Here is an 18,144-nt window from a genome sequence, read left to right on the forward strand (position 1 = left end):
ATATCCAGAAATAATTGTGCTCCATGAAATGAGATCACGTTCTGTGACCCTGTCAAAACACTTCCTTGCACTGTCTAAGTCACCACATTTGCAGTACATATCAACCAAAGCCGTACCTATCTTAACGCAAGGTTCAAGATAGCTCCTTACAACAAGATTGTGGATCCACTTCCCTTGCTGATATGCTCCAATTGAGGCACAAATTTGAAGAAGGCAAACCACTGTTATTGAATCAGGTCTTTGATGAGCTATCCTCATTTCATTAAACAGATGCAAGGCAATTGATAAATGCCCGTTCTGGGCATTTCCTGCAACAATTGCATTCCAGGAGACCACATCTCTGTTTTTTATCATATGAAAAACGATAAGAGCTTGCTTCAAATAGCCACATTTTGAATACATAGTGATAAGAGAATTTTGGGCCGGAGTGTCAATGGCTATTCTTTGCCTCAACATATAGCCATGTATAGAAGTTCCTACTTTCAATGAACCTAATTGAGCACAAGCTGCAAGTGCACTTGCTATGGTAGTTGTAGAAGGTTCAGTTCTACTATACAACATGCTATGAAACATTTCAAGTGCTCTGTCTGCACGTTCATTCTGAACAAGTCCTGATATAATAGTTGTCCACAAAACTACATCTTTATCTGTTGCTCGCTCGAAAATCTTAAACGTATAATCCATGTTCCTACATTTTAAATACATAAACATAAGTGATGTCTGAAGATGCACATCTAATTCAAATCCAGCAGCAACTATCTGTCCATGCACCACTTTTCCAAATTCAGCACTACCCTCTTTTGCAATGGAAGAAAGCAATGCCCCATATGTTTGATAATCAGGCCATGTATTTTCTGACCTCATTCTATACATAAGCGTCAATAATTCTTTTGTGTTCCCCACTAAAGAATACCCTGAAACCAAAGAGTTCCAAGAAACAGTATCCTTTTCATCCATCCACTCAAATAACTTCCTAGCATACTCAATTCTTCCACATTTACCATACACATTCAGCATAGAATTCAACAAAGCAATGTGACCCATAAAACCATATTTTACTATACAAGCATGCAAACACTCCACATGAATGCTCTCTGATACTCCAGAAAGCAGAGTCAAAAAGGTAACAGAAGTCGGCTTTATTCCTTCGTTTAACATAGATTTGTACAGGTAAAAAGCATGCTCAAATTCACCAGTTCGTGCATAATAACCAATAACAGTCGTCCACGGGACAATGTTCCTCTCAGGCATTGTATCAAACACTTTGTGTGCATGCTCTGTAAGCCCAAAAGAAGAATAAAAACTAATCAAGGATGACCCGATATAAGGATCAGAAGAAAACCCATTAACGATTACGTGTTGGTGTAGCAAAAGGCCGTGGGGGAGGAGGTTAAGAGAAATGCAGGCTTTGAGGAGAGTGGGGAAAGTGAAAGGGTCAGGAGGTACAGAGGAGTTGAGCATGGAGTTGTATGTGAGTAAAGCATGATGATGTGAACCTTCTGAGGAAAGACGGTGGAGGGTGGCATTGAAGGACTTGGTGGTGGTGGTGGTGGTGGTGGAAGAGGCGGCGGAGTAGCGAAATGGCGGCTGTTTTAGAGGGTTGAAGAGGATGTTGTGTTTGAGCTTATGCATAATTCATGGGTCACCTTCTTCTTCCAGGTTTTTTCTGGACAACTTTTTGTTAAATATTTATGGAAGGTAAAGGCGCCAATTTTCATATTGGTACTAATCCCTTTCTTAAAAGAAATTAAATTTAATTATTGACATTACATTTTCCGGCGTCGAAACTTTAAAGTTACGGTGAGCAATACATGAAGCGACATTAATGAGATAAAAAAAAATACGACTTTACTGATATAACCAACTTTTTTGGACGTTTTTTCAATTTTTCTTCCATTTCTTTTCTGGTCTTTTGTTCTTATAACCGTCCAACCAGTTCCATCTTTGGTTTATGTGGCATCAGCTCTCTTTCCAGGCGGGCATCCACACTGTAATCCTTGTTTTCTTCTGGACTATCACGTCAAGTTTGCACAAGTTGCCCTATATAGTTTAGTTGTTCTTTCAACAAGAAGATCCAAAACCAGCCGACTAGATCATGAGAAAAGTATTCTACAGATATATCATCAATTAGTACATCTAGAAGAGAGTATATCAAATCCCAAGACATTATTAAGAACATCTAGATCGCAGCTCCAGACTATGCTCAGCAGTCGGCAGTAATAATAAATAGAAATACAAACGGATGCTATAGGCCACATAGCCAATGAGTTCCATAGTCGCATTGTACAAACAAGAAACTGCTCATATCAGGAATGGGCAAAACGCTCCAGATTCTGCCATCAAGCTGCAAAATTTTAAGGTACAAGTTTGGCTCAGGCTCTCTCACTAACATGGGTTCATCAATCTAGTTCAACTGCTTCGCTGGATATTCCCTTGCACCAAATATAGTAGATCCAACTCGAACATTTGTACTGCCCATCTCAACCTGTAGCAATGGACAGTCTTATAAGTATGTTGTGCTCAAACATAGCAGAACATGAGGTCAAATGGAGCATATGTAGAATTCAACACCATTGCTGGCTGATTAGCATCGTGCTGGTTTGTTTTATATAATATAGCAGGACACAAGGATAAAATATGCTTACCTGATATAATAGCCTAGACTACTCCTCAAAAGAAATTAAGTCTTACATAATTAAGGTGGCATAGTACAAGCATAGGTTGATGGGTGACTGCAGTAAGGGTCGTCAGATTGGAGGATGGATGGAAGTTGGAACGGTAAATCATTGATAAAATCTCCCTAAACAATTATCATGATGAACTTCAAACATATTTAACACACAAGAATCAACAACTAATCAAATGAAATTCTACTTTTTTGAGACTCAATTTTTCTTTCCTTTTTTGAGACTGTCAAATGAAATTCTACTTCAACAACAACCGAACCAACAGATACATAAAATCAGCCACAAAACAACAAGTATGCACAGGAAACTGATAAAGAATTGCACAAATATAACCGCGTGCACAAAGCAGCCCGCATTCACGCAGGGTTTATCCTAGTCTGCATAAGTGTCATAATCCCATGGGTGTGGCCGGGAGCTGGGCGACTTTACAGTCCAGATATTGGGCATTATGAATCAGACTCAAGATCCTTTGAACAACAGAGACCAGTAATGAAAACTGAGTCAGAAATCTAGTTAACCATACTTAGTTTACTTTATAAAAAGAGATTGTATACGTGATGCAGTCAGACTACCACATGCTCCCTAGAGAACTCATGTTATTCAAGTTCCTTCCAAGCTTAATAATGGTTTGATGTGCTTAGTGACAAATCAGGTCACTCACAGCAAGTTCAAAGTCGCCTGACATGCCCATTGACAGCTCACATTGATCTTCAGATAGTCCAAGTGCCTCGCAAACCTCACTTCTACATCTTGCTAAAGTCTGAAACCAAGCACGACAAAAATCAGGATATAACAATCGCAACCAGGCCAAGAAAAAGCAACCAAGATAAAACCACAACCTTAAAGTTCTCAGGAGTCGACGTATAATCTGGCATTCCAATAGTCATCAGGCCACAGAATTCAAGATTCGGGCAATTTGAAGAAACATGTTTCACGAGTTCCACACACCCATCTGGTTCAACACCAGATTTAGCTGCAATTACAGAATCAAATCATGGTTACTTTTTCCTTCATAAATATGACAACAACGTTCACAAAAATAGACCAAATGACTTTGAATAAATCAGAGACATACTCCAGTTACCCACTTTCTTCCCCACTTGTATTAACTTGGATAAAAACTTTCAAGGGCTTTCTTCCAATGTTCCCAGCCACACGGTCAAGCTGATTTGCAATCTACAGAGTGATTTGAACAAAGTATAAGAATCTTTGCAAGATGAACAGGGTTTTGCTAATTCTTTGCTGTAAATATGGTGTGCAACATTTCCTTAATGCTGATCAATATACAGTAACCATTCTCAAAAAGGAAACAAATACTCTATAAAGAATATCCGTAAATGGAGGTCTATACTCACAATATGAATATTCTACTATAAATATTCTTGTTATTGCTTCAACTCATATACCCCAAAAAGTGGGTCCCATTCTAATAGCTCCAAATAAATTAAATATGTGCATTAAAATACAAAGGCTTCTTATTAAATTCACTTAATAACCCATTTTTTTCTATTTCTTACTAAAACCGGCTTTATTTCCTTCTTACTGCCTCCGTTCCGTTTTACTTGAAGGAACAGAGGGAGTACAACCTAAGTTGTGCGGACTCTTCACTTTCGGTGTTGCACCTGTGTCGACACTATGTGGATGTGCGTGTGGGATCCGTACCAGATGTGGTCAAACGATTTTGGATACTTTGACCAAAATTGATAGAGAAATTCAAGACAAATAAAATGATATTTGAAATCAAAACAAAAATTAGGGTGAAATCATAATTTAGGCATATGTTTTTGTATCGTTAAAAGATATTTGTATTAAGAAGTCAACAATCAGAAGATGTTCTAAAGATATTTAGAGATCAACATCAGTATTGAATGTGCAATGAACTCAAGAAGTCTATCGTAACCTCTATATCATTTGCAATAGTCATGTTACAGTTACACCCAACAAACAATAAGGAGATGCATTTGTAGCTAATTGCATATTCGAACTTTCTCTCAAAAATTCGTGCATTTCTTTCCTTCCAAATAGTCCAGCATAATTTAGGCATATTTTTACAACTCTAGTTTTAAATATTTGAATTATGTTTAGCCGGATAAACCCATCCGTATCCATGCCTCCGAATCTTAAAATTTAATTCATGAAGGATCCGCACCCGTACTGGACACCCACACTCCAGTCCGAGCAACTTAGAGTACTTCAAATGGTATAATGCGAGTAAGCTAGCTTCTAGCTCTTGAGTTCAATCTAACAGTATAACATAAAATTTCAACCTGGAGTATTAGTTAACCATTAGACTATTTTCAGGAGACAAACTACTGGCAGAGTCAGTGTTAGTTACCTTTTCATCATCTACAGTCTCCACCATAGCAAGATTTGGCACCCCAGCTGAAAAACAAAGATGAGGAGAATTTATTATAAGCTCTATACCAGTTGCACAAAAAAGTGGCTCAAACTTTTCTTTACCGTTATGTCATACATGCTAACTCAGAAAGGAGATAGAAACTTATTGTCCACTTGTCTGACTGATGTAAGTGAAGGCAAAATGTTTCACGGCGTCTGGCGTTTTTCTTAAATATTTGCAGTACTTAATATAATCAAAATTTGATGAAGCAATCATGTTTTCACCAAGATAAAGTTTAAAACTCTTGAAAAACCCCTTCCGTCCACGGGCTTCACCAATACGCCAAAAAAAGGTCTTTTCCCCTTATTTCTCCAACAAAATTTATCCTGTAATCACGATTTTTATGATTTTGCTTCACCCTGAAACTATTTTCATAGAACTGTACATATCACCTTATTGGTCCATAAGGAAAAGGATAGGAGAAGGAATAGTGAAGGAAGGAGTACATACTTAAAAGTGGTTTGACTTTATTGCTCTGCAAATTCCCTATGAAATGCCACGCTATATCATCTGGAAGCTGCAATTCACCAAACAATAGCAGTATTAACACTTCATCTGAAACATAATACTTCACATTGTTCCCCACAGAAAATTACGACAGCCCACATAAAAAAATAGAACTTAAGATGAAGAAAATACTCTCTCTCACTCACACACACTAACTAGCACAAAAACAAAGAAAATAATCAAACAATAGATACATGACATAGCTAAGTCCTAGAAGAATAGAACTAGTGCAAGATGCCAATTGAATGTAATTATGATGCCCATGAAAGGTCAAGGATTGGCACACTTCTAAGCTGGTGAACTTCTGAAGTAGGAGACACCTTAGGTGATTCACACCGTGGAAGGGGCAGCAAAGTCCTGTGCTATATACGACAAAAGAACAAGGTAACTTGGTAGCGCACTTTTGGCCTCCATGTGACTTACTCAAAGGATAAATCAGTAAGGAGGTCCATTGGACAAAGCAGACAATACTATGCATATGCAGGTTGAGTTATTACAATAATTCTAAATGCAAACCTATCCCCTCTTGGCAATATTCAGAAACAAAATCAATTAAGCTGCTGGTGAAAAGCTTCATTTTCCTATACATATAGCGTATCCCAAACAACAGAAAAACACAACAAGATTCAAATTATAGTTTTATATTGACCACTGTCCTCAGACTAGGTAGACCTAAAATCAGACGAAGGCCAATTGTTACAAAAGATCTAAAATCTCTTAAAATTAATCCATACTTAGCTAAAAACAAAACACAATGGAACCTATACTAGATACCAGTTAATTGGGATTAAACTACCAGGTAGGATTAGATTACAGAAGCCCAAAATTTGCCTACAACATTAGTATTGAACTGAAATAAACCTTAATAAAGTGATACCTAGAGTCAAAAACAGAACAATTCGATCAGCAAACCAGTTAATCCGATGTTTATATGCTTAAATTATGTAGAGGCAATCACACACGAGTATAGAACCTTTACCTGAGGAGCTTTCTCGACAAGCTCTTTGACGTAATTTTCACCGAAGCAACGGTGACCGGCGTCGTAAACTTGCTTGAGGAGAGATACCGGCTTCGTTTTGCTTACAGCCACCAGCCTTACTTGGTCCGATCTGCGGCCACAGCGTTCAGCCGCGTGTTCAACCCGCTGAATTACCGACCGTAGTGCCGTCGCAGCTACGCCGTCCGTGGCGGAAGCAGCAGCCATTCCTGAATCTGACGGCTCCGTCGCCTGCACTGAACTTGATGAATCTTCTTTCTCGCCTTTTGTTGTCTCCTCGTCCACTGATTTTTTTAGATTGTTCATTTCGAATTTTTATTGGGGCAAAATAAACAAGTCACCGAAATATACATTTTAACCATGCGAGTACTTTTTACATAGAAATTTGTTTATTATACGTAATTTGAGATGGGGAATTTTAGAAAATAAAAACTATTTTTGAACATTTTGATCTCCTTATACAATACAACTAGATACACAGAGCCTGGGGAAGCACGAGTCCAATATTTGATATTTTATCGATCTTAATTTATATAGCGTATTTTTAATAAATTTTTAAATAATATATATTATTTTTTTGTCTCAATTTATGTGATATATATTAAAATTTGAGAGTCAATCAAAATTTTAATATATTTTAGAAATATTTTAAGTTGTTAATTATTGTGATTTATAGTATAATTTATAGTACTTTTTATGTAATTTTCAAATAATATATGTTATCCATCTGTCCCGATTTATGTGGCATCTAAAAGAAAAGTAGTTTTAAGTACCTTGGTTCTATAATGCAAGGCAGCGGGGAGATCGACGAGGATGTCACACATCGTTTTGGGGCAGGATGGAGGAAATGGAGGCTCGCCTTCGGTGTGTTGTGTGACAAGAAGGTGCCACCACAACTTAAGGGCAAGTTCTACAAAGTGGTGGTTAGACCAGCTATGTTATACTGGGCGGAGTGTTGGCCAGTTAAGGTCTCCCACGCGCAAAAGATGAAAGTTGCCGAGATGAGAATGTTGAGATGGATGTGTGGGCATACCAGTAGCGACAGGATTAGAAATGAGGCTATTCGAGACAAGGTAGGAGTGACCTCGGTGGAAGACAAGATGCGGGAGATGCGACTGAGATGGTTTGGGCATGTGAAGAGGAGAGTCCCAGATGCACCAGTGCGGAGATGTGAGAGGTTGGCCATGGATGGTTTCAGAAGAGGTAGGGGTAGGCCGAAGAAATATTGGGAAGAGGTGATCAGACAGGACATGGCGCATTTAAGACTTACCGAGGACATGACCTTAGATACGAGGGTGTGGAGGACACACATTAGGGTAGAAGGCTAGTACATAGTGGCATTATTCCCCCTTATCCGTAGGCGTATTAATGCACTATGATTTCTTGTACTCTGATTTATGGTATTTATGTTATTATCTAATAATACCTACTGTTTTTTGTGCTTTGATTATTTCGTTATCTACTTATCTACTTTTAATATTCTTGTCTGACCTTTTTCTATGCTTCTATTGAGCCGAGGGTCTTTCGGAAACAGCCGTCCTACATTGGTAGAAGTCAGGTCTGCGTACACTTTACCCTCCTCAGACTCCACGATGTGAGATTTCACTGGATTGTTGTTGTTGTTGTTGTTATTATTGTTGTTGTGATTTATAATACCATTTTTTTCATAATTTCTAAAATACATAACATACCAAAAAAGATAAGTAAAACATGAAATATAAAGAAAAGAATATGATACCAAAAAAGATAAGTAAAACATGAAATATAAAGAGAAGAATATGAAGCAGAAGGGCAAATCGGTCAATTGATTGACTGACCCTAAGCTGCTCTATTCTTTCTTGTGATATAGAGTAATAGATGTCTATAATGTCTTAAAATAATTTAAAATTTTGTGATTTTAAATATTATTATATGAGCTATTAAAGTTAATTCATTAAATTAGAGGGAAAATCTTTTTAAGAATGTGTCTTCCTTGTTATAAATCAATTGAATTAGTGAATTTTTCATTTACTTAATAAATGAATTACTTATATTCATGTATACATATTTTTTATATTATATGAATTATTTTGAATAAAGATATATTTATTAATTTGATATTTAACATGATGATTTTTAAAGTGATTTCTCAACTTATAAATAAGAATGTTATTCACTATTGTAAAAAACACTTAAACATACTTATTGAAAGAATAAAATGATCTCTAGCATTCTACTTTATGTATCTCTTGTTTATATTTCTTGTTATATATTTCTTATATTTTATAATATTTGTATCTTTTTGAATAGGATTGGTCAAATTTGTAATTGTACTAGTATTTGTTTGTTGTCGGTAAATGAAACTCTGTATCTTCTGATTTTTTTTCAAAAGAAGTCTGGATAAATACTTTTTGGCTTCTTTATCTAAATTAAAATTAATTAAAAATTAAAATATTATTTTTAATTTATGATTTTACCGCTAAAAGTATTTTTAATTTAATCAAAAAAATTAATTATTTTATCTCAAGTACTTTTTTGTAATTTCTAAAATATTTTTTCTAAAATATTCTTAATTATATATTTAGGGATATTTTAGTCATTTTAATACATAAGTGTCTATCAACTTCTTTTCTTACTAACTAATAATCATTTTTAACCCTTAAATGAGTTCTATTCAAATATGTAACAACTTATTTATAAAATAAAAAAATTGGCCTCAATATTTAAATGTACTTTTCAACAATTAATTTGTCAATAATTTATAATCAATTAATCCAAACAAACTCTATGAAATTATAACTACCATCAAGTTGGAGCTTGTCATAGCCTGTAGGTACCAAGAGAAGAAAAAAAAATAGATTTTTAAAGTGGAGTACTTTCAAGATTAAAAAGGAGGTTTTTTTGTTATCATCATACAAATTAATTAATTTTTTTAACAAGAAGATATGGATGTTTAAAATATACGTTAGTTACGTTAGATAACTAAGAATTACATCAATCAAAATTATTCAAGGAGAGTAAATAGCTTAGATATCTAAATCTAAATGGACATCTGAATAACTAAAATATTATTTTTAAATTTATATAATGAATGACTATGATTGTTTATTTTTCAGCATCTGGATGGCATAATTTAGTTGTTTTTATGCATAATAATATACAATACAAATAAAAAAGTATTAAAAAAACCTAGAAATTTGATAAAAGAAAATGATTATTTAATTATTTTTTTTTAAAAAGAGATATTTATGTATGCTAGTGATGGTGGAGATAATTTTTTGTATCAGCCAAATATAGGCGAGCAAATTGACTAGCATTTCAAAAAAGCCAGAAGGAAAAGATTAACGTGTAGTACTACAAGTCTGCAGAAGTGCATATGTAACTGAAAAATTGAAAGAAAAACACTATTTTTTTGTCAGAAGAAATAAGATGCAAATTGAGGTTAACGGAATTTGACTACTTGCTTCATTCATCTGCTATCCCTGCATACAATTTTAGGTATCCACGATCCTTATCGTATTAAATTCTTATTAGTGTTTTATTAGGCTTGCAGACTACTATCAACCGCGACCAAATTAGAAATTGTTATACAGGAATAATGCAATAAATATTTTTAAAAAAATAAAAATAAACCCAACTCTTCTTCTACTATTTTACATTGAAATTTGTTTCAGAGCTCATTTTCTTTTATATATTTATTTATTTTTTGATCCCTTACGAAAATTTCAGGCTCAACCACGTGTAATACAATTTTAAGGTTCCTATCCTTGGAAAATATGTCAAGTTTTCTACACAATTCCGTTCCTTCTTTTACCAAACTTTCATGACTTAAATTTTGTGTAATGGCTATGATAGAGACCATCATTTACAAATTTCTACATATTCTTCTCTATAAATACTGCATTATTCATATTCTCTCTGCATCTTCACATAGAGCTAACAAAGTCACAATTCAAAAAATAAATACACAAACCCCTCGATCGGCTCAAAAATGAAGTCATTCACATTCCTGCTTGTTCTCCTTCTATCAATCGCCATAACTATGTTTTCTTCACTATCTACCCAAGAATCAGTTCTTGATGAAAGAGGAAACAACTCTTTTCGTCGTCATAACAAGTACACATGTAACAAATATCCTAGGGTTTGTGCTGCAAAGGGAAGTCATGGACCAGATTGTTGTAGAAAAAAATGTGTGAATGTTATGATTGATAGATTTAACTGTGGTAAATGTGGTAAAAAGTGTAGATATTCAGAGATGTGCTGCCAAGGATGGTGTATCAATGTATATTTCAACAAGAGGCACTGTGGAAAGTGCAACAATTCATGCAAGAAAGGAAGCGAGTGTTCTTATGGAATGTGCAGCTATGCTTAATTAATTTGCTATAGATGAGAGCTAATTAATAATTGCAATTAATTAATTTCCGTCAATAAGTTACTTAGTTTGGAAAAAGTGTGTTTGTGTATGGTAAATATATACATCAATTATGTTGTATTACGTGGTGTGTGACTATAGAAATATAGAAAATTTGTGTTTGTGTATGGTAAATATATATACATCAATTATGTGGTGTAGTCACATATAGAATGTTAGAGGTGAAGATTTAATTTATATGTGCTTCCTTGAAATAAAATGTTAGGTACTAGAAAGAAAATCTTTTGTTCTCGTTTTAACTACTTCTCAGATGTTCTGGTGATTTATAGTTAACATTTGATTGATTAGTTAAAAATGAAAATGGTGACATTTATTAATACAGAAATCCAAAATATAACTATACATCAACTTCTGCTATTTTTCTAGATATCTACCAGTTTTGCTTTTTTTGGGTGAGTCATAATCTTTCCATCCATGTATAGAATGTGTGTCGTGGTTTCTTCATAATTTAATCAAGAACCTTAGTACAATCAATTGCTCCATTCAAAATTTTTATCTATAAATACCTCACCACAATTCTTGATCTCCACAACCCATCCAGTCTTCTAGCTCATACTTCCCCAAAAATTAAGGCACGTTAAAAGGTTGCATTTTCCCCTTAATCATGAAGAACTTAACTCTATTTTTCTTCTTTCTTGGCATTTTGATGGCGTTTATTTGCACCCTTTCAGCATCAATTGAAGAGCAAACAATTTTGAAAGAATATGAAGACGACAAAAATAACATAGGAGAAGCAGTAAAAGGTACACAAGAAAAACCCTTAGAGGGGCTACAAGTGATTCTGTTGCTAAGGACGTAATTCATTTCTGGAAAAATTCATGAGAGAATATTTGGCGCCAAAATTCCTACATGCAGCAAAAATCCTAAAATATGTCTTGCTAAGGGTAGTCCAGGGCCTTTTTGTTGCAAAAACAAGTGCATGAATTTTCAAGAGAACAAAGACAACTGTGGATTTTGTGGGAACAAGTGCAAGTTCAATGAGATTTGTTGCAAGGGATTTTGTGTTAACGCTTTGTTTGGAAAAATATATGGTGGGCATTGTGGAATTATTTGACATAACAAAGCTAAGGCAAGGGTGAAAGCATAATACTTTAGTTTTATAAAATATAAATAAATGTGTGTGAACAAATAAATGCGGAGATAGATTAGGCATGTAAGCTTATTATAATTATGTTCTAATATTCAATTACCTATATTAGTAGTACTATACTGATGTACTTAAATGAAGGAACTGATTAAGGAACTTCTATTTTGGAGAAATTAGTGCTCACAGCCTTTTTGCAATCTTTAATTTAGAGCCACCCGCCCCACCCCACCCCACGCCCAACCAACCACCACATTTTCTCTTCCATCCTGAGTTTGCAATGATATAATGGAAAACAAAAACGAAATGTAAGCATTACGTTGGGGTGGGCGTGGAGATCTCTATTTGCAATCTTGAATAAATTCCTCAAACTTTTGTCTAATTAAGTACCAAAGAGTACTGATTAATCAACAAAATAAGTGATGCTATGGGATTTGATTAATGGATTTAATTATTGAAAAAATTGATATTTTTATTATTTAAACCAAGTATCGGAAGCAATTTTATTTAACAAGATCTAACAAAAACTCTCGCATATATCTTAAAGCTATGGGAGTGAAAATATTGTGCAGGACATAATGAAGTATACAAAAACAATATTTAATAAAGTACAAAAGTTCTTCAATTCATGCCTTGCTATCCAACAACTACCAGATTCACCAAACGTTCAACTAAAGAAGTAAAACTCATTGCTGAGTCTATAGGAGTAATAGAAGAATTTTTCACAATCTTAAAAGATAAATGCAGGTCATTGTCCATGATAAGTGAATTTAACCTGAAAAATAAGCAAGAAAATACATGGATAGAAGTAAAATTTATTTACTATGGTAATACATTTAAGTTGAATTTTTCTAAGTATATTTAACTTGGGATCAGGCAATTAGTAAGTCAACTCCTAATAAGTTACAATAGTACTTTAGCACTATTATATTGCAAGTCAAAATGTATACGCTAAACAAAAGAAGAAGAAGAGAGAAGTGCATACGCTTTGGTACTCTAGTGCTTCTATACCTGTGGAGTTATACATGTAAAAGTCAATACGTCAAAATTAAACCTTGCCTAAATAAAACTGCTGAAGCACTTGGGTCTGCCATTCACATAGATTTAACAAAACAAAATCTTGCTTCAACTATAAAATACGATTAATTATACTAATTTAGAACACATTGTTCAAGGAAGTGCCTAATTTTGGTAAACTATTTGACTTCACATATGTCTTCTTAGGTTAGCCGTGAACAAAGACCACTCCACTAGCTAGTAAAACACGAGTCAAATAATTTCATTTCCTCTATATATACTCTTTCAATTCCTTCTCCAATTTCCATCCAAACATTTCTCTCAATATTTTGCATTTCTAAACTTTTCATCCAATTTACAAGAAGCCATGAATTGCATGAAGTTTTTCATTTTGTTAGCCATTACAATGGCTATACTTTCAGTAGCCTCGTCGGTGGATAAATTAGAAGAAGAAAAAGAAATGTCGTCCGTAAAAGATGACAATATGGTTGAATCATTTGAAGTTCCTTTGAATGAAACTGATGAAAGTTCATCATCCATTATTCGAGGGGCTAGTCGTTTTCTTCTAGCACATAAATCACCTTATTACAAGTCGAAAATCATACAAAAACGTATGAAATGTAACAAGAACCCTAGAATATGTCGTGCCAAAGGTAGTCCGGGGCCATTTTGCTGCAAAAAGAAGTGTGTAAACGTGTTTGCAGACAGACAAAATTGTGGATATTGTGGGAAGAAATGCAGGTATAATGAGACTTGTTGTAAAGGGAAGTGTGTTAACACATTGTTTCACAAGAGGCATTGTGGAGGTTGCGGTAACAAGTGCCAGCAGGGAAGTGCTTGTGTCTATGGAATGTGCAGCTATGCAAATTAAATGACGATTAAATTATTTATTTGCTTCTCTAGAAATTAATTAAAATGTTCAAATTATAGTATTTGATTGTAGACAGTGATTCCTTTTATTGCGTAGCAAACAAAGGCTATGTCACATTATAAGTTTGTTTAATTTGTTTCATCATTCTTCTCATAGGATTGTAATATTGAATGGAAACTAAATACAGTTATAAAAATAGTTGTTTAATTTCTTTCTTGGTATCTTTTTTATTTTTCTTAACTTTTAGGAAGTAACAGCTTATACCAATAGTTGAATAAATAATTATGGATGAAACAAGAAGAACTAAGCTACCATATAGAGGTTCATGCACCAACCTTTGTGATCTTCGCTAATTATACGTTTGGATTGGATGACTAGATCGGAGTGTTTCATTAACTTGGATTATTATCTATCGATAAGAAAATGGACATTGGCGTGACTCCACACAAAAAGGCAAAAGCTAGTTCGAATTTCCCAAAATCATATAAAGAAGCACATTGCTCCATCTCACACGGACGTAGGATACTATCACTTCTGCACGTCAAAGATTGGATCAAAATCGAATAAACAATAAATTGATATACATCTGACTTTAATATACTTTATTGAAATGCATAATTATCTCATTAAAAAAATTCACACACTTCAACATCTCTTATATCTTAACCATTTTTTGAGGCAGGAAAGCAATAATTATTCAATGGTCATGTTGCCTAATTAAAATTTCAATATCTCACAGAACCGGTATATGAAAAAACAATATTACGCATTTGTAAAGTAGCAAATCTATATACGTGGTGTGCAAGTGTACTAATTAAGTAGTTTGACGTCTTCAGAAGTAGGAAGTTATAAAACTCTAGCTACCTCCATTTACTAGGTCCAAGAACATCACAAGTATGTTGAGCACGTCATCTAATTAAGAATATAATTAAGTTTAGGAAAATAACTTGCAATCTAAAAATTGACGTGTAATTACATGGATATATAACTATTAGGATAGTAGTTACAGATATAAATGATACATCAATAAAGTATAGTAATTATAATAACATAATTGCAATGCATTTCCAGCTAGTATCATATTTGATTGCCTAAGTACAATTTAAATTTTAATATTCCTTTTAAGAAAAAATTATATATATTAAGCATTTTTTTCTTCATATGAATATGTAAACAAGTTTCAATATGTATCAAAACATACGTAATATATAAGAAATAGTAAAAAGAAAAAGAAAAGAATTTGAAAAGTCATAATAATAATTACATCCTGTAATTGCTACCAATTATTTTCTCAGGAGTGAATATATTGTGCAGTATAAAAATTGAATTGAGAATAATATTATGCAGTACAGTATAAATTATGAAGTATAAAAAAAAACATTAATTAAAGTACAAAAGTTCTTCATGCCTTGTCATCCAACAACTAGCAGATTGACCAAACTTCAGCTGAAGAACAACTCATTAATTACTAGTCTTGAGAAGTTTAACTTTTATACATAGACCGAGTAAAACAAGAATTTTTCACAATCAAAATCACTTAAGAGATAAATGCAAGTAATTGTCCATGCATGATAAGTGAATTAATAACATAAAAAAATAAGTAAAAAATTTTCACATCAGATTAAAATATATATACGGATAGAAGTAAAGTTTATTTACTATGGTAGTTTAAGTTGAATGTTTCTAAGTAGTTTTAACTTGGGGAGCAGGCAATTAGTGGGTCAACTCCTAATAAGTTACAATAGTATATACTATTACATTGCAAGTAGTAAAACTTCGATAAAGTAATATTCGATAAAGTAATAATCTCGCTAAATAAATATTTTTTTCCGATCCTGACTTGGGTCAGTTATATTAAAGTAATATTCTCGCTAAATGCATTAGATAATAATTAAAAATAAAATATTAAAGGCCCAGAAAAATATAAAGTAATAATCATCAGAATACATCAAGAATTTATATATATTTAATCAGTCAATAATACTAGACCAATAACTATTTCTTTTTAAAATATGATTCTATAGTTGATTATTTTTTCTTCTTGTTAGGGTAGTTCAAAAGATGTTCAACATCCATCACATTTCTGTAGGCTAAATTAGACATGATATCATTTAATTCTTGGATACCTTCATTTAATTCACCAACTTCTAGGATACCTTCATCTAATTCACCAACTTGTGGTTCGGGAACATTGTTTTCTTCCGATTGAATCTTGCAATGCCGAAAACAATTTGCAATTGTTATTTCAAATAGTTGGATTCTCTTTCTTATGCTCACATATTGCGTTTCTTATTTTATTGGTTAAAGATGATTTTTGTACGCCTTTCAAATGATGAAAAGACATTATACTTGGATTATGATTTTTAAACATCTAGCTTTTTTCTTTTATAGTTAACATAAAATCTCTTCATATTCTATATACATGAATACAATTAGAAACATTAAACTTCACTAAATTCGTTTAGCTTTCCTAGATTTAAATAATAAATATGCAAAGACTATACTTTTTAGTTTCTTAGATTTAAACTTTTGAAATTCTTAATTCAAATATTTTTTTCTTTCTTATAGCACATACTGCAAAATACTCTTTAGAATAATAAATATTTATTTATCGATAAATAAATATTTTATGCATTTATCGATAAACTAATAATCTCAAATATTTATCGATAAATAAATATTTTATGCATTTATCGATAAATTAATAATCTCAATAAATGAATATTTTTTTTCAATCCCAAACATATGCATTTATAGAGATTTTATTGTATATGTTAAAAAGAAAAAAGGTGCATACGGTTTGGTACTTAATTTAGTGCTTCTATACCTGTGGAGTATTATATATGTAAAAGTCAACACGTCAAAATTAAACCTTATGCCTAAATAAAACTGCAGAAACGCTTAGGGTTGCCATTCACATAGATTTAACAAAACAAAATCTTGCTTAACTAATTAATTAATAGGATAGATTAGTTTCGAATTGCCAACTAAATGCGGACGGCTTCTACTATAAAATACGATTAAATTAAAAGTAATTTTGACCACATTTTATTTAAGGAAGTGCCTACTTTTGGTTAATTATTTGACTTCACGTATATCGTCTTATAAAGTTAGCTGTGAACAAAGACCACTCCACTAGCAAAAAAAATGAGTCAAATAGTTCCTCTATGCAACTCATTCCCACTATATATATATATATATATATACTCTTTCATTCCTTCTCAAATTCCCATCCAAACATTTCTCTCAATATTTACATTCATATCATAATATCACAAGTAGCCATGGATTGCTTGAAAATTTTCTTTTTGTTAGCCATTATAATGGCTTCATTGACTATACTTTCAGTAGCCTCACCAGTCAATAAATTAGAAGAAGAAATGCCCGAAAAAGATGACAACAAAATGGTTGAATCATTTGAAGTCCCTTTGAATGAAACTGATGAAAGTTCATCACCTATTCGAGGGGTTAGTCGTTTTCTAGCACATAGATCACCTTATTATTACAAGTCGAAAATCATACAAAAACGTATGACATGTAACAAGAACCCTAGAATATGTCGTGCCAAAGGTAGCCCGGGGCCATTTTGCTGCAAGAAGAAGTGTGTAAATGTGTTTGCGGACAGACAAAATTGTGGATTTTGTGGGAAGAAATGCAGGTATAATGAGACTTGCTGTAATGGGCAGTGTGTTAACACATTGTTTCACAAGAGGCATTGTGGGGGTTGCGGTAACAAGTGCCAGCAAGGAAGTGCTTGTGTCTATGGAATGTGCAGCTATGCAAATTAATTAGAGTATTCATGCATGGAGTAATAGTAAGGACGATCATTAAATTATTTATTTGGCTCTCTAGAAATTCTCTTCACATTTTATTATTTGATTGTAGGTAGTGATTCCTTTTATTGCGTAGCAAATAATTAAAGGCTATGCCACATTAGCTGTTCGTATCATTCTTGTTCTCATATCTAATTTTTTTTTATTGTAATACTGCATGGAAACACAATAATATTAATTTTAATAAAATTATGGTCATTGACCATTTTGATTTTAAAAACAACATTCATCTTTTTAAAAGTTATATATGTTGTATACTTAATTAATGTTAGAACAGGAGGAGTTTGATGGTTTTTTTTCTTTCTTAACTTCCAGGAAGTAACAACTTGTAGCAATAGT

At 33.1% G+C, this 18,144-nt stretch overlaps 4 protein-coding genes across 9 annotated transcripts in view; 2 read left to right on the plus strand and 2 right to left on the minus strand.

Moving 5' to 3' along the window:
- The window catches only part of LOC129872346 (pentatricopeptide repeat-containing protein At4g04370), a 5,112-nt gene extending 3,124 nt beyond the window's left edge, over nucleotides 1–1,988 (minus strand). For all 6 annotated transcript variants that reach the window (XM_055947325.1, XM_055947322.1, XM_055947324.1 and 3 more), the window contains exon 1: nucleotides 1–1,988. This exon is cut by the window's left edge. In XM_055947325.1, the coding sequence (XP_055803300.1) occupies nucleotides 1–1,632 (1,632 nt within the window). In that variant the 5' untranslated portion in view covers nucleotides 1,633–1,988.
- An 85-nt stretch (nucleotides 1,989–2,073) lies between these two features.
- Nucleotides 2,074–6,957, minus strand: LOC129872347 (uncharacterized). Its single transcript, XM_055947327.1, has 7 exons — nucleotides 6,572–6,957; nucleotides 5,536–5,602; nucleotides 5,023–5,069; nucleotides 3,776–3,863; nucleotides 3,527–3,660; nucleotides 3,349–3,447; nucleotides 2,074–2,485 (listed from the first exon to the last, which is right to left on the minus strand). The coding sequence occupies exons 1-7, from the start codon at nucleotides 6,893–6,895 to the stop codon at nucleotides 2,405–2,407; spliced, it is 840 nt and encodes a 279-aa protein (XP_055803302.1). The 5' UTR covers nucleotides 6,896–6,957; the 3' UTR covers nucleotides 2,074–2,404.
- Nucleotides 6,958–13,507: 6,550 nt separating this feature from the next.
- LOC129872689 (stigma-specific STIG1-like protein 1) lies at nucleotides 13,508–13,972 on the plus strand. The gene has a single exon (XM_055947616.1). It carries the CDS (start codon nucleotides 13,508–13,510, stop codon nucleotides 13,970–13,972), a length of 465 nt encoding a protein of 154 aa, XP_055803591.1.
- Nucleotides 13,973–17,217: 3,245 nt separating this feature from the next.
- LOC129875200 (stigma-specific STIG1-like protein 3) lies at nucleotides 17,218–17,790 on the plus strand. The gene has a single exon (XM_055950646.1). It carries the CDS (start codon nucleotides 17,257–17,259, stop codon nucleotides 17,758–17,760), a length of 504 nt encoding a protein of 167 aa, XP_055806621.1. The 5' UTR covers nucleotides 17,218–17,256; the 3' UTR covers nucleotides 17,761–17,790.
- Nucleotides 17,791–18,144: the final 354 nt, after the last annotated feature.

The sequence above is a fragment of the Solanum dulcamara genome, chromosome 11 (assembly GCF_947179165.1).
Source record: "Solanum dulcamara chromosome 11, daSolDulc1.2, whole genome shotgun sequence".
Lineage (NCBI taxonomy): Eukaryota > Viridiplantae > Streptophyta > Magnoliopsida > Solanales > Solanaceae > Solanum > Solanum dulcamara.